The 17,409-nt window shown below is 37.6% G+C and overlaps 1 protein-coding gene across 1 annotated transcript in view; it reads left to right on the forward strand.

Moving 5' to 3' along the window:
• Window positions 1–17,409, forward strand: part of SLC27A6 (solute carrier family 27 member 6) — a 56,584-nt gene that overhangs the window by 23,828 nt on the left and 15,347 nt on the right. Inside the window, exon 5 of the mRNA XM_068534393.1 lies at window positions 15,200–15,394. Within this exon, the coding sequence (XP_068390494.1) occupies window positions 15,200–15,394 (195 nt within the window). The remainder of the gene's footprint in view (window positions 1–15,199; window positions 15,395–17,409) is intronic.

Genomic DNA, 17,409 nt, shown 5'->3' on the forward strand with positions numbered 1-17,409 from the left:
CCAATCTTCCATATTTTCTACATTACTGAAGACCATCATACATTTTATGATTGGGTATAGCTCTATATTTTCTTAATATTAATGCTGCATTTAATATTGAGAGGTGAGGAATGTGGTGGAACTCTAGACATCAGTGATCCTCTGGGGGACTCTTGCTGCACAGTTTATCTTATTTAAATAACTCTGCCAATACCTAGGGATTTACCTAGGAATAGGATCATGTCACTCACTCCTTCATGCAAGTAATGTTGTAGGTTTGAGTCGACAGGGGCACAGAAGACAAACAAGACCCCTTTTCTCACATAACTTACAGTCTGGTTTGAGGAGATAGAAAATAAGCCAGCAAACACATGAAGAAAAGTGATTACAGATAATGATAAATATTATGAAGAAACAAAACCGGTTGAGGTGATGGAGACCAATGAGTGGTGAGAGTGGGGCATTGCTAATTATAATAGATTGAATGGTCAGGGAGGACTTCATTGACATGGTGACCTGTGAGCTGAGGAATTGTTACGGCAGGTGGGATCCAGCCATGGAAAAGCTGGGGGACTGCAGTCTGGATGGAATAAACTGAAAACAAAGCAGCCCACAGAGGACATAGCCTGAGTGTTTAAAGTGAAGGAGCTGGGTCATCCATAGACCAGATCTTCTGGGGCTCAGTAGACCCTGGAGGAGAAATTTGATTTTGTTCCCATCAGAGTACTTGGAAAAAGATGAAGGCAAACTGGAAAATACTATACCAATTTGGGATCTGTGTTGAAGGAAAGATAACAAGACTTGTTAGTTCAAGAATAGGGAGTGAAGAGTGAAGAAATGGATAGAATCAAGGATGAGTCCCAGGTTTCTGGTTCAAATGTCTAGGCAAATTGCAAACCATTTGCTGAGATAAGGAAAACTGAGATTTGGGGAATGAAAATTAAATTTCTTTTGGACCTGTTAAGTTTGGTGTGTTAATTAGACATCCAGGGTAAGAAGTAAAATAGGCAGTTGGATGCAAGAATCTGGAGCCCAAAGAGTGCAAGGGATGGGACCTAGTTAGCAAAGACCTATGTTATAATGCATAAGTATGATGCCTATTTTTCAAGTTAACATTATGGTTTATCATTTACACTGTATAGTTTGTCTATAGCTCTCAATGTGGAACACCCACGTTTTGACATTCTCAAGGCATAGCTTATATTCTTTAGTATATATTTGTATATATGTTTTCTATTAATTATATCCTGTTTCTTTATTCTATTTTCTTAAAATCTAAGATATTTATTGGGAGCCAGAAAGTGTACTTACGATTCTGGTTACTGTAGTGAAAGTATATTAAAACTTCGACAAAACGGATTATGCTCGACTCCCATCATGAAAAGAGAGACATTTTTAAACACCTGAATATTTGATAAATATTTATTAAATATTTTCATTAAATATTAAATATTGTTCATTAAATTCCATATGGATTGTACTAAATTTGTCACTAGTAATGTTCAGACAGTCCTGCAGTGAACCCCTAAGTGTTTTTTGAGGGTAAAAAAATGAAAATGTTGAAATTGATGACGTGAGATTTTTTAAGACTTCAACATGAAAGGACACCGACTTTATTTTCTCCAAAGAAAGTCTATCATTTCTTTCAAGCTTTAAGAGGTTTCCTTGTTATATTTAGATAAGATGTAAGGATAAAGACAATGCAACAGTACCAGAGAATAAAATTCCAATAGGGGAGACTAAATGATGCTGACTTAACCTAAATCTCTTGAACTTGTTTGTTTATTTGTTTTACCAGTTATGTTTTGAATGGGTCTGAAGACGGTTACAGGCTAAGTGCATTGGCATTACCTTGTCCCTGATTCAGGGCATTACCATTTATTCTTTTCTTTTCTAATTGAAAATGGATATTTTTAAAGCATTTGTTCTTTTTATCGTGTTTTCATTTTCTTAGTTTCTATATAACTTCAAGTGTTTTACCATTATGTTTTCCTCATTTCACATGTTGTGAAAGATGTAGTTTCTCAAAGCATTAAGCTTTGGAAACTTTTTCATCACACATAGTAACCTCTAAGGAATGCCGTTTTAAAATTAACGTGAATTTTAGCTGTTATTAAGATGTTCTGATTTAGTTTCATTACCATTGTCTTCTCGACAACACTCACAACAACTGATTTTACCTCCAAGACCTAGTAGTTTAAAGATATTTTTACTTTTTAAATTTTTTCTTTTCCCCAAATATTTGAAGCATATTATTACGTGGTTGAGAAAATCAGCTCTCTTTTAAAACCCAGTTTTTCTGAAATAAATCAAAGATGTGTTTACTATTCTCATACTAAATATGAAAGCATTTAGAAAAGTCGGCAAGGAACCAGAACTTTCTTTTCTGCTTAGAAACTACAAATATAGAAATATGAGGGATGACAGAGGAGAAGGCCATGTGAAGACAGAGGCAGAGGTTGGAGTGATGCAGCCACAAGCCAGGGTCACCTGGAGCTACCAGAAGCTGGAAGAGGCAAGCAAGGATTCTCCACTAGGACCTTCAGAGAGAAGATGGCCCTGCCAACAACCTTGATTTAAGACTTCTGGCCTTCAGGACTTTGCTGATCATCTGAGCTGTGATCCTCAAACACAGTTCTTTGTCCCTCCTAACATCAAACAGTGGATTGCCTTGCTGCAGAGGGGAAATTGCACCATTAAAGAGAAAATATCACAGGCTGCTTTCCACAATGCAGTTGCTGCGGTCATCTACAATAATAAATCCAAAGAGGAGCCAGTCACCATGACTTATCCAGGCACTTGACATTTTATTGCAGTCATGATTACAGAATTGAGAGGTAAGGATATTTTGAGTTACCTGGAGAAAAACATCTCTGTACAAATGACAATAGCAGTTGGAACTCGAATGCTGCCAAAGAACTTCAGCTGTGGCTCTCTAGTCTTCATGTCAATATCCTTTATTATTTTGATGATTATTTCTTCAGCATGGCTTATATTCTGCTTCATTCAGAAGATCAGGTACACAAATGCCCGGGACAGGAACCAGAAGAATTCCAACAAATAAATGAAGAAGGGGACTTCCCTGGTGGTGCAGTGGTTAAGAATCCGCCTTCCTGGACTTCCCTGGTGGTGCAGTGGTTAAGAATCCGCCTGCCAATGCAGGAGACACAGGTTCGTTCCCTGGTCCAGTAAGATCCCACATGCCATGGAACAGCTAAGCCTGTGTGCCACAACTACTGAGCCTGTGCACCACAACTCCTGAAGCCCGTGAACTCTACGGCCTGCGTGCCGCAACTGCTGAGCCTGCGTGCCGCAACTACTGAAGCCTGCGCGCCTAGAGCCCATGTTCCGCCACAAGAGAATCCACTGCAACGAGAAGCCAGTGCACCGCAACAAAGAGTAGCCCCCACTCGCTGCAGCTAGAGAAAGCCTGCGCGCAGCAGCAAAGACCCAACACAGCCAGATAAATAAATAAATAAATAAATAAATAAATAAATAAATAAATAAATAAATAAAGGCAGAAGGAAGAAACAAAAAGAAATATGAGGGAGTAAGATAAAAAAAAATAGCTATTAGCAACCTAAATGTTAGTAGCATTAGGAGGGAATTAATATTTTGGAAAGTTTTAGAACTGCGTATAAAAGACTTTTTATAAGTGCTAATTTTAATACTTAATGACTCGTAGTTCATGGGTAGTGGTACATATAAAGTATACATATCTTTTTGTGTCTATCTGCTTATACCTTTCCTGCTGTCATTTCCATTAAGAATACATATATCCTTTATTTATTAAATTTCCCTACAAATTTAGCTTTATGTGGAAAGCCATCAGATAGTGTGTTGGCTGTGGAATCAAAAGACAGGCTCAGTTTCAAGCCCGTGTTGTATGACTCTCTGCTGGTCTCTTCTCTTTGAGCCATAGTTCCTGTCTTTATATAAAATATCTAGCTCTCCTAATTTGGCCTTTGATTCTCACCATCTGGTTATGAGATACATGTGAAAAAATGTAAACTGGGAAGCCAATACAAATGGAAGGATTTTATTTTTATGCAGAACATGGTAATGTTTTCCATGAATGTCATTATAAAATTAGAGTCATTTTTGTGGTGTTAAAAAATAATTGGCCTTTGACTAACAAAAATCATACAACATTGATTGCAAAAGTCAATTTAGATCATGATTATTTTAAAATAAAACTTTTTAATAATGTTAAAATATTAACAATTTTATATTACACTTGTCACACAAAAACATTAGAAATAAAAATAAAATAAGAAACCCTGAAAACATTATACGTGTTTCCTCATGGGGTATATCCTGCTGTTACTGTAAATGTGGTATGTTAGTAAGGTTTCCCTACATTCCAGACTGACTTAACAGTTTAAAATTTACCTTCAAGATTATTTATTTTACTATTTATTTGCTGTTTTTCATATTGCCTATTCCTTTAATTGTGTGTTCCTGATACTCATGCTACGGACATAGGAAGTCAAGGTCAGAAATGGTCGATCTTTGCCCTTCCAGTAAGGCTTACCAGCAAATACAAGAATCTTTAGCAAATTATTACCAACTAGAGTTTTCCAATAGATGATTTTATTCCCAATGGAAAAAAGTAACAATGAATTTAAAGATGAGGGTTTTAATTCCATCTTTTCCATTAATTCATCATGTGGCATCAGGCAAAGCATTTAATTTCTTTGCCCCCTGGAGTTGGGGAGCTTGAAGTTCAAGCCTATCTTCCCTGTCTTACAAGCTCTGTGATCTTGGACAAATTTTTGCTTTCCTGAGCAGTCTCCACCCCAGTTTTCTCATCTATAAAATGAGTGTAATAACAATTACATCCAGAGCTGACATAAGGATTAATGAGCTAAGTACTGAAATACAAATGAAAACAGATTGACCGTAATGCTGGGGGCTCTCTGGAAGAGGAGACAGCCTTCTCCCAAGAGGCCTCGCAAGACATTTTTGTTGTCATAGCAGGTGTGCCAAAATTGTTCTAGCCTCCAGCCTGACAGGTTCAGAACCGCATTTATCAGTACCTGTTTTTGGATTAGACTCATACAAACCAGGTTCGGAAATGCCAGTTTATAGCTTTAAATTGTCTCCATTGCTGGATCTTCCTCAGTCTTCCTGACTTCTAATTGTTAGTGTGTCCAGGACTCTCAGTCAAGCTTTTCCCTTTTCTCTCTGGACATGTTCCCAGCTGCAAATACCATCTACAACTTAACTCTCAAATTTATATCTGTAGCCCTGTCTTCTCCCTTGATGTCAGCTTTTATGTGTCTAGATTCCTACTTGGCATCTCCACTTAGAAATCTGATTGACATCTCATCTCAAAAGTGACTAACTTTGCCAGCACCTCCCGCATCCGCATGTACCCCTTGCTTCCATCTTGACTGTCTCAGTTAATGACAACTCCATTCTTCCAGGTACTCAGTCACAAACACTCTAGAATGTCCCTTGCAGCTTCTCTTTTTCTCACACCTCCTGTCCGGTCCGTGAGCACATCCTGCAGTTTCAACCTTTAAATATATCCAGACTCAAACCTCCTCTTACCACCCGACCTGCCGCTGTCATCTCCATGAGCACTACTTCTCCCCTGAAATTCCAGCAATGGCCTCTTCTTAGCTCCATTTTGCCCCCCTAACTTCAATTCTTACGTAGCAATTGGAATGATTCTGTTAAAATGTAAGTCAGATTATGTTACTTCACTACTCAAATCCTTCTGATAGTTTACTTGGAGGAAAATCCAGGTTCCCTTGGCATGGGCCACATAGCCCTATGTGATCTGCTTCCCCTGCTGGGACCTCCTCCCCTATGCGCTCCCTCACCCCACCCGACTACTTGTTTACTCCACCCCAGCCTCACTGGCCTCCTCGCTCTTTCTTCAATGCACCAGGGCTCTCAGTTTCCTCCCACTGAGTGTTCCCCCATATGTTTGCATGCCTCACTCCCTGATCCATTGATATCCCCTCCTCCTCCTCCTGGCGACAACCCCTATAAACATCTGGTATGGTCACCTTCCCAACTCCAGTGGACCCCATACCCAAAGTCTGGTTCAAATGTTGAGACTGACGATGCCACACGTGCAGTAAGAGAATATGAACAGGTTTATCGCTCCTATAATGGGGCTTTCTGGGGAGAGGAGGGCAGGGGCCCAAGCAGGTCAAAAACTGGCTTGAGAAGGCAGGGGAAAGAGACAGGTTCAGCACTTACTGTGATAAGGGGCTAGCACTAAGGTGAGGGGCCTTGTGCATGCAGGATCGCTCATGCGCTTTGAATTTCCTGTTGCTGCCAAAGGAAGGAACCCTGGGCTTTCTCAAGAGCTTGCCCAGATATAGGGCAGAAGAGGAAAGGGGATTGGGGGTGGTTTGAAAGCTCTCAGCAGTCAAACATCAAGAATGGAGTCAGCTCTTTATTACAGTGTTTGTCTCGGAGTCCTCTTTCCCTGCTCTATTTTCCTCATAGAACTTATTTCCCCATTACATATTTTATAGGTAATTTTTATGTGTTGTCACTTCATCTCCCCACCCTATTATATAAGTTCCAGGACAGCAGGGAGTTTATCATTTTTATCTCTAGTTACATCCTCAGTACTCAGAATGGTGCCTGCCATAGTAGTGCTCAGTAAAAATTTGTTGAATTATTTTTAAAAATAAAGTAACAAATGTAATGAGACCAGTTGCTGGGACACCTGTGTGTTCACGATCGGCACAATCTTTGCCTAGCCCAGACCTGAAAGGAAAGCTCAATTGTAATGAGAAAGTCAGAGTTCCTGGGGAGGACAGAGTCCAGTGAGAGACTTTGGAAAAATCAAAGTCAGCATCATTGCGTGAAGGGTGTCAGGCCATTGCTGCGTCCAGCTCACAGCAGAAATTATCCTGCACTTTTAATGGGCCCCTGAACCTCTCAGAACATTCATTAGTGACTTGTGGTAGTTGTGGCTCAGGTGACCTCTTTCTGGGTCTCCAGGGAAGATCATCCTCCCATTACATCTGCACAGCCTTTTTCTAGGTGAGTGAAAACAGTCATTTGGGTCAGAGGTGAGTCCTGCAGACTCCTGGAGCTGGTCTTTCTCTACAAGGCAACTGTGCAATGCCTCTGGTCTGAAGCATTGCTTTCCTCCCATTTTCAGTTCTCACCAGTGCTGCCAGGATAGAAAGCACCTGTGCAGAGTGAGTGGTCTGCAAATGGTAATCTCAATTACTTATTATTTCTAGAAAATGAATTGGAAATAAGCCCACTATGTGTTACATCTTTCTGCTGTAACATTTGCAATCACAGAGGTCTTTTCTAGCTGTTATTTATGACTCCAAATGGTTTGTTGAACTGATGACTGTCATCTCTGAAACCGTGGCCTGCCCGTAACCAGACTGGAAAGGCAGCTACACCAAGACTCGGGCAGCTGAGCCCACGCTATCTTAGCCTTGAGGGCCTCTCCTTTTAAATCCTCTTATGTCCTTTCTCAGAAGAGTCCCCTGCCCTCTCCCCTCCACCATGCCTTTCCTGCTTCAGTGTAAGAAACCGCTGTTTTGTGCCCATTTTCTTGTTAACAGGATTCTCTCATATCCTGTTTGCATTTAAGGTTTCTTTGTCCCTGTTCTGTGATACCCACTGGGCTTGCTGCCTATATTTTTCCAGTGTGTAGTAGTAGAGTGTCCGTGAAAGAAGCAAACTGTTGGAATGTATAGTTATTCTTCTTATTACAGGGATGTGTGGGTGTGATACATGTGCGTATGTGATTATCAGTGGGTTTTAGGGAAAAGAGGTCTTCTGTTAAATAGAATCATGATGGAAGAATCATAATCCCTAACATATGTTGTTAATATGTTTTCGATGATCCTTTAGGAATTAGACCATACTTTTGTTTTGTGCATTAAGCCGCTAGTTATCCAGGGCTGAAGGCAGAAATGATTTGTCCCTTTGTTTCCACTTAGAGTTTATGTTTCTCTTCTGTCTCTCCATCTATCAACCGTCTTTGTTTCCTGAGAAATCAGGGTTGATACACAAAATTACCTGTATTGAAACAGAGCCTCCAGAGTTTCACTTTTCACAGGCATACAAAGAGGCTCTTCAGCCCGGGTGTGTTGTAGATTCACTGTGTAGGATTAAAGCCCATGGTCTGGAAGAAAGAGGGTTTGTTTCTAAGAGGTGTTGTTAGAGACCTGCGTATTTTGGCAAGTGAATAAATCCGTGACTGGGTAGGAGGTAACTGTAGTTCAACCACTGCCTCAAATATAGCAGCTCAACAGACACTCCTGGAAAACAGCTCTCAAAGGATGTTTTGAAGAAACAAGAGCCTTGGTACAAATTAACGTGACTCCTTCGCTGCTATCCGCACATCATTGTGATGTGTGGTACTGAAAGCCAGAGGGACTGTCTACTGAAATCCATAACCCTGGGGTCTCTACATTAAAAGCTCTGACCCATTCAGCAAATTCTTAAATTTCAAATGGGATTTTAAAGGGCTGACAATAAAATGAGTCCTTTCTGTGTACTGTAAAATGGCTTACTCTGTGTGTGTGCCAGTGTATAAACATTTAAGCACTTACTGCTGAATTAGAAACCCAGGTTTCAATTGCTTCCTATTACTGAAATCATGGGGAAAGGCTTGGAAAAATAGAGCAGGGGCTGTTAAGGGTTTTTGAGCTGGTTTTCTCCCTCCGCACCTTCTTTCCTTCTTTCCTCTCATCCCTCGTTCCTTCCCTCCCTCTCTGCCCACAGAACACTTAAACTTTGATGAGTTCAAATTCTATCTCTGTTTATTTGGTGTATGACTTTGGACCTGAACTTCATTATCCCCATGTGCAAAATGGGGATAATGCTTCTTATTTCATGGGGTTGTCATGGTGATTAAAATGAGATAATATAATAACCTGGTCATGGAGGCACAGACATATTTCACTCCCTTGCTTCTGATACAGCTGCAGACGTGTCTTTTGTTCCCGTCCCACTCTCTCTGGATTTCTGCTTTTGCCCCTTTCTTGGACTCTCTTTGCCTTGATTTCTGTTTGTTAAGTCTTTTTATTTGCATGTATCTCTTTCCATGTGTCTCAATACTGATGTCTCTGTGAGCAGCTATGTGTCTCTATGTGTGTGCCTCTCTGTCTTCCGATATATGTGTCTAGTTTATATCATTTTTTTTTTTGGCTGTGTGTGTGTGTGTGTGTTTGTGTGTGTGTGAGAGAGTGACAGAATATCCCTCTGTGTGCATGCTTCTTTGTCACTGTCTTTCACTCTGTGTGTGTTGTGGATCTCTGTGCTGTGTGAATGTGTCTCACTTTGCATCTCTGTGTGTGTGTGTGTGTCCAGCTCTCTGAGTGTCTCTGTGTTTCTCTCACATGTGGTGGGTCTCTCTCTGCCTCTGCATATGTCACTCTGTTTCTATGTTTCTCTATTTCACTCTGTCCCTTTCTCTGTTTTGATCATATTCTCTCCCTCTCTCACTCTCTCTGTCTTTCACTTTCACTCTCTGCCTTTCCTGCTTTCTATCTGTCTTTTTGTCTCTCATGCACTCTCTCAGACTCTCTCCATCTCTGTCTCTCTGTCTCTTAGTCTCTGCCACTCTGTGTCTTTCTCTTGTGTATGTACATATGAAGGTGCTATGTGTTCATTAGTTCATTTAATTGTACTTGTATTTATGCATGCTCTTCTCATTCTGTCCCCAACACAGCTTAGATATCCAGTGACAGTTAGGTGGTAACTTCATAACTCAGGAAGAAGTGAAAGGAATAGGAATTTGTTCTAAAGAAGCCTTCAGGGACTTTCCTGGTGGCGCAGTGGTTAAGAATCCACCTGCCAATGCAGGGGACATGGGTTCGAGCCCTGGTCCGGGAAGATCCCACATGCCGTGGAGTAACTAAGCCCATGCACCACAACTACTGAGCCCACGCACCACAACTGTTGAAGCCTGTATGCCTAGAGCCCGTGCTCCGCAACAAGAGGAGACACCGCAGTGAGAAACCCACACACTGCAACAAAGGATAGCCCCCAGTTGCCACAACTAGAGAAAGCCCTCATGCAGTAACGAAGACCCAACACAGCCAAAAATAAATAAATAAATAAATTTATAAAAAAATAAAAAATAAAATTAAAGAAGCCTTCAGGAGACTTATGGACAGAGAGGAGATTCTTTAAATTATAGATGGGCATTAGGAAGATTTGGTTGTATTTTAGATGATTTACCACTAATTTCACAAATCACCTTCAAAATGGACGCATTACCAAAATGGACGCAAGACCAAATATAATTAGCAACCTCAGACCCTCCTCTCAATTTCCATATACTCCAGGGCGACGTTTGAAGGCTCCCTTTGCCAATCTTGATGATTTTTTCTTCCACACGTTTGTCTTTCTGCTGACCCTCCTTTTCCATTTCCCTGACCATAATCTGGGTTCCTCCTCTAATCATCTTTTATCTGGACCACTTTAGCTGCTATCTCTGACTCCTGCCAACCTCCTAGTGCATCGTGCCAGTTGATGCTGGGTTAATGTTGCTATTACTTCAGGCTCTGCTTGATCCCTTCCCTTGGCTTCCAGTCATCTTCCAGGGTTACCAAGAGAGCTTCACAACATCACTACCTGGGTAGGATTTTTTTAAAGGCTCATCTGAACAATGTTTTGCCCACCTACCAATATGCTCAGTGTGTATAAGAAACTCTACACCTGCTTTACAAATAAAACCAACTCCCAGTTATTTCCAATGAGATAAAGCGTTTCTCAAGAAGAAGACATAGAATGAACTTAAATGGGAATCTGGATGAGGAAGCTTCACCAATTTGTAGCACCAGTGTGTTGTCCAGTTTACCTGGTGATGCTTAACGTGTGTAAATATTAAGTTGATTTTTTTTTACTTTTTTTTTTTTATAATTTAGGGCAGAGGTCAGCAAGCTTTTTCTGTAAAGCACCAGATTAGTAAATATTTTAAGTTTTGTGGATCATGCTCTCTCTGTCACAACTACTTAATTCTACCTCTGTACTGCAAAAGCAGGGTAGACAATCCATATAAATGCGTGTGACTGTGTCCTAATAAAACTTTATTTACAAAAACAGGAAGTAGGCTGGATTTAGCCCCTGCTAAACCCTTGATAACATCTTGATAACATTTATGATAACACCTTATTGTGTATTATATATCTTTTAGGTAAAGTTTCCATTCCTGGGCAAACTAGTTTTTTTAAAACTTCTGTTTATCTCTCTCTCTCTCTCCATTATGTATGTATACATGTGATTGTGTGTGTGCCAAAAATAACTATATATCTATATATTTTGATCTTGCTACAGAGCTTCATGTAATTTTTATATCATTATTATAGATAAAGGAATCATATTATTTTCATATATATATTTCCATGCTCATGATTTTAATCAGGTGAACAAAAATCTGAATAATGTCACTGAAACTAGATTGTATCTCAATAAACTGAAAATAGCTAATTTATATCCCTTATATCAATTGTCATTTGTATTTTACTGTTTTAGGAGTGCATGCATATCAACAACAGAAGAAATATGCATTCTCTTTTTTCTCACAACACTAAATAATGAATCTTTGATCTTTCTTCATACTCCTCAAAGCATGATCTTCTGGGCTTTCTTTTAAATGAAAGGAAAATAGAATAAATATTTAAATACTTTAAATAAATACATATCTTGAGAGTTAAATACATGACTTTGATATTTCTAGACAAAAGCCTTATCCTAGTTTTGATGATTTTATTTTCTATATCAGTTGAATGACTTTGGATGAATATTATTATTTAGGAAGCTTGAATAGCTATATAGCTGACACAGGTTAAAGTCTATGGAATTTGGTTTGTAAACCACCTTCTTATTGGTTTTCAAGAGTGTGCCAATTCATTTTATAAATAATACTTGCTAAAACTCATCTCTAACCTGAAAAGCATCCAAGAATCATGCCATTTAAAAGATTGTTCTCTGGACTTCCCTGGTGGTGCAGTGGTTAAGAATCTGCCTGCCAATGCAGGGGACACGGGTTTGATCCCTGGTCCGGGAAGATCCCACATGCTGCGGAGCAACTAAGCCCGTGCGCCACAACTACTGAGCCTGTGCTCTAGAGCCCGCGAGCCACAACTACTGAGCCCATGTGCCGCAACTACTGAAGCCCACGCGCCTAGAGCCCGTGCTCAGCAACAAGAGAAGCCACTGCAATGAGAAATGAGAAGCTGCAGCAAAGAGTAGCCCCCACTTGCCACAACTAGAGAAAGCCCGTGCGCAGCACTGAAAACCCAACGCAGCCAAAAAAAATTAATTAATTAATTTAAAAAATAATAAATAAATAAAAATAAAAGATTGTTCTCTGTTAAAGCAGAATAAATCCTAAGATTTGCAACACTACTGTTTTGTATATGAAAATGGTAGTGAAAAATCCAAGAGCTAGTTCCGTGCCAGGTGGGCAATACTGGACATGCGCGTGGGAGGTGGAACCAGGACAGAATTGCTCCTGGTAGTATTTAGTGGTAGAAAAGAATCCTCTGTCTTGGAAGTAGCTACTTTGATTGAGTGAGGTTTTTTGCTTGTTTGTTTTGTTTGTTTGTTTTTTTGTTTTTTTCTATCAGTGGAATATTAACCTTAAACCCTTAAGGGTTTAAAGGCCTAAGGAAATCAGCAAGTCAGATTCTGATGTATCCACAACCTCGGCTCTTATTTTATTTTTTTAATTTAATTTTTATTTTATTAAATTAGTACTTTTACAATTCTGAAAAATCAAATAGTACTCTCAAGAAAACAATACCCCCTCCTATCAATACTTGTCCTCTAGAGGTAAACATATTTAATTATTTTAAGATATTTTGGTTTTTATTTACTTCTATATTTCTTAATAAAACATATATGTTACTATTTCTTGATTTTTCAGTCTTAACTATCATCTACCTGGCTTCCTACTCACATATTCACACACATATGTTTCTTCTCCCTCTATGGCACCGGTCTAATTATGATCATTTTAAAATACTTTGATAATAAGTTTTTTCATTATAAAAATTATATATATTTTATTCATAGCTGACACATAGTGTATTTAAAATATAATAACAATTTTTAACTTTTGATTACTGAAAATAATTGACTTTTTAAATTTTGCTTTCTAAATGCCTGTTACTAATTCATCTCTCCATAATAGCCCAAACTTCTGAATATGATTTAACAACACTTCAAGTATTTTTAATCAATTTTATTTATTTTCTTCTTGAAGATATTCCCCCTGGTTGTCATCAAAAAATCAGTCATTGAAAACCTGAGAGAATGGGCTGGGGGCAGGGTGGGGGGCGAAAAAAAATCAGTCATTGTCCTACCAAATGTTGTTCGAACAATATTCTGATTTCTACCTCTGTAGATTAGTTTGGCTCTGAGATCTCACCATTTAGTATTCAGGCTTGCATTGAACTTACTGTTTTCAGTAGATTCCTGCACCTGAAATGGTATCTGGTTGGGCTTCTCCAGAGTGTCTCCAGTGTTTGACCAGTGTGCAGAGGTCAGACTCCCAGATGTATTATCTGAATCAGGGTGTCTAGGGGTGCAGATGCTTCTTAAACAAATTTCCAACCAAGTCTTCTGCCTTCCTCATTTTTTTGTTGTTTCCTTGACACTCTTAGGAGCATGTGTTGCGTTCCCAACTGTGGGCTTAGATTTCAGAATTAACTACTCTGCTTAGTCACATGCCTTTTATCTATTCACCTTTCAGTTTGTGAAATTACCTTTCTTTCACATTCTCTTTGTTCTTGAGAGTTAATAGATTAAAATCTCCTTTAAGACGGAGAAGGAACTAAGGTAAAGAATGTGTTCATTGGATCATTTTTAATTGTGTCAGGGACATTGGTTTCTCTATTATTGTTGTCTCTTTATTGTTATTTCTTGTTATTTTGTATTACTTTTGTAAGGTTGGAGGTACTTCAGAAGGAATCATGGACGTACCATGACTAAGCTGATATTATATTCTTACTCTAATTTTTTAATTGAGGTATAACTGACATAAAGCATATAGTTTCAGGTGTACAATGTAATGATTCAATATATTGTATATATTGCAAATTGATCACCAATATAAGTCTAATTAACATTCAACACCATACATAGTTGCAGATTTTCTTTTTCTTGTGATGAGAACTTTAAGATTTACAGTTGACCCTTGAATAGCATGGGTTTGAGCTGTGCATGTCCACTTATATGCAGATTTTTTTCAGTAGTAAATATCACAGTACTACATGATCTGCAGTTGGTTGAATCTGTGGATGTGGAACCGGTGACACTGAGAACCGACTAGAAATTACATTTGGATTTTCTACTGCATGGAGGGTCCTTGTCCCTAATCCCTGGTTGTTCAAGGGTCAACTCTACTCTCTTAGCAACTTTCAGATGTGCAATTCAGTATTGTTAATTATAGTCACCACGCTGTACAGTACATCCCCAAGACTTATTTATTTTATAACTAGAAATTTGTACCTTTTGACCCCCTTTACCCATTTTTGCCCGCTCCTCACCCTGCCCCTGGCAACCACCAGTCTGTTCTCTGCTCAGGGTTTTGGGTTTTTGTTTTTGCTGTTGTTTGTTTTTTTTAGATGACACATATATGTGAGATCATACAGAATTTGTCTTTCTTTGTCTGACTTATTTCACTTAGCATAATGCCCTCAAGGTCCATCCATGTTGTCACAAATGGTAAGATTTCATTCTTCTTTATGACTGAATAATATTCCATTGTGTATATATACCACATTTTCTTCATTCATCTATTGATGGGCATTTAGGTTGCTTCCATGTCTTGGCTATTGTAAATAATGCTGCAATGAACATGGGGTGCAGTATCTTTTTGAATTAGAGTTTTTGTTTTCTTCAGATAAATACCCAGGAGTGGAGTTGTTGGATCGTATAGTAGTTCTACTTTTAATTTTTTGAGGAACTTCCATTCTGGTAAGGAAGAAAGCATATTTCAGGAAAAATAAGACTTCAGCATCTCAAATTTAGGAAGCGATTTTGCCAGATATAGGGAAATAAAGCTGTATTACTCTGGGCCAGTGTTAGTTTCATTAGCTATTGGACTTAGTTCTGCCGTGGACTTACATGATATTTTTTTTACTCCTTTGCATTATTGCACACATGCAACTTACTTCTGGATGGTTGCTATTTAAGTAATAGCAACGAAAGAAAAAATTGGGAACTGGAAATAGTAAATTACTAGTAAAATCTTTTCTTCTAACAGAGAGAAGGAGAAATGGATCATCGGGTACGTTTGGCAGTTGGAAATGGCATACGGAGTGACGTATGGAGAGAATTTTTAGACAGATTTGGAAATATTAAGATGTGTGAGCTTTATGGAGCTACTGAAGGAAACATTTGTTTCATGAATCACACTGGGAAAATTGGATCAGTTGGGAGAGCGAATTTCCTTCACAAAGTAAGTACAATATTTTCTTCACAAAAGAAATATATTGAGATCTGCTAACCTCTCCTCTAGACTTTGCTTGTAAATTATGCTAAATATTATCACCTTTTTTTTAAATTTGAGAACTTCTATAAATAACATAGTGGCCTCTAGATGAACTGTGGTGCCATAGATTGTAAAAACCTCAATTATCTCCCATCTTTTCCCCCTGTAGTATGGGGATAATGATAGTTAGTTCTTTTGTTCAGTTTTCAAATTTAATGATATAATGTATAAACAAGCATAGGTCCCGATATGTATTAATTTGACTCCATTTTCTGTGTTTTCAATCCACTATTTCTACTTTCCATTCATTTTTATATCACTCAAAAATTATATGTAGGCTTCTAATATATGGTTTCCTTAAAAACTATGTCAAGATATCACTAAAATTTTTAAAGTAGCCAAAAAATTACCTTCTTAGGAGTAAAAGACAGCTAATTTCTCAATAGCAACCATGGAAGACAAAATATAGTGGACAGATATCTTCAACTTGTTTGGAGGAAATAATTATCAAAATAGAATTTATATTCAACAATAATATTTTTAAATAATAAAAATGAAAATTTTTAAAAAGTATCAAAATTTATATAACCTCAAGGGGAAATAAACAAATCCAGAATCATAGTAGACTATTTTATTTTAGCTCTTTACTATTTGATAGAACATGCAAAAAGTTTTTTCAATGATGTAGTGTATTAGAATAATACAATAACTAAACTATTTGAACTAATGAACATATATAGGACACTGCATTTAAAAACTGCAGAATATCCATTATTTTTAAGCGTTTATCACACATTCACAAAGATTACAGGACCACATAGGGAATTCCAGCAAATTACATAGGCTTGAGTATATATGGATTATGTTCTCTGACCACAGTTTAATTAAGATGGAAATGTTTAAAATAACAGCTAGATCATCTCCTATATATTTGCAAATGAAACATCTCTAAATTTCTATGAGTCAAAGAAAAAAATCATAATAGAAAAATAGAAATAGAAATAGAAAATAATTTAAGCTGAATCATAATGAAAATGTTACATTTCAAAACTCAGATAAGAATAGCTGAAAATTAGTGAGCTAAATATCCATTTCTGTAAGTTAATTTTAAAAAACAACTAAAATAAACTCAAAGAGTATAAAAGGAAGGAAGTAATAAAAAGCATAATTTAAAAAAGTAAAAAAAAACATTTAGTGAGGATTATCAAAAGAGATAAAAGTATAATTTTTAAAGAGTAAAGAAATAGATTCAAAGCTGGTATAAATTGCCCTAATGTTTGAAACTTAAAGAAGGTACAAACTATTTTTATAATGCGTTTTATGGAACTGTGAGGGTCTTGTTGACATTTCAGAAATACATGTGCATTGCGAACAAAAATAATTGGGGGAAAGCAAGTAAGTGCTGATATTACCGAGTATTATTACATTCTTTACAGTTAATTTTCTGAATGGATTGCACTGCTTCCGTTAAAAATTTGGTATTCATAATTAAAGCTTTTTGGTGAAGCTGAGTCATTCCTAAGTAATCATGTAATAGGAATACAATGAAGATTTGTATTTTGTATTACTGGCTTGACTTCATTATAATTTTCTAATATCTTAAAGTCCCTGTCAGACTGTTATAATGTCCATAATGCAGGAAGTTATGATTGTCTCCAATTTATTTGGGCAACTTCTGATTTTTTTTTCTGTTTTTTTTTTTTTTTTTTTTTTCAGTTTGAAAATGAAAAAAAAGTACCCAATGTCATATGAATTCTAGTCTTTTATCATTTCATTTGCATGTTGTTTCGTTACATAGCAGGTAATCAGAAAAAAATTGGACCAATAACTGTTTCATAACTATGTGAGGAGATTTAAGTGTGTCTCTCAAAAATTTAAACTTATTGGAGGCTTACACTTACCATCTCAGAGAGGAATCAGCCTCTAAATGGAGATAGGATGTTAAAAGTGAAAGAAAAAGATGAAGCAGCAACAGAGTTCCT

The sequence above is a fragment of the Eschrichtius robustus genome, chromosome 2 (assembly GCF_028021215.1).
Source record: "Eschrichtius robustus isolate mEscRob2 chromosome 2, mEscRob2.pri, whole genome shotgun sequence".
Lineage (NCBI taxonomy): Eukaryota > Metazoa > Chordata > Mammalia > Artiodactyla > Eschrichtiidae > Eschrichtius > Eschrichtius robustus.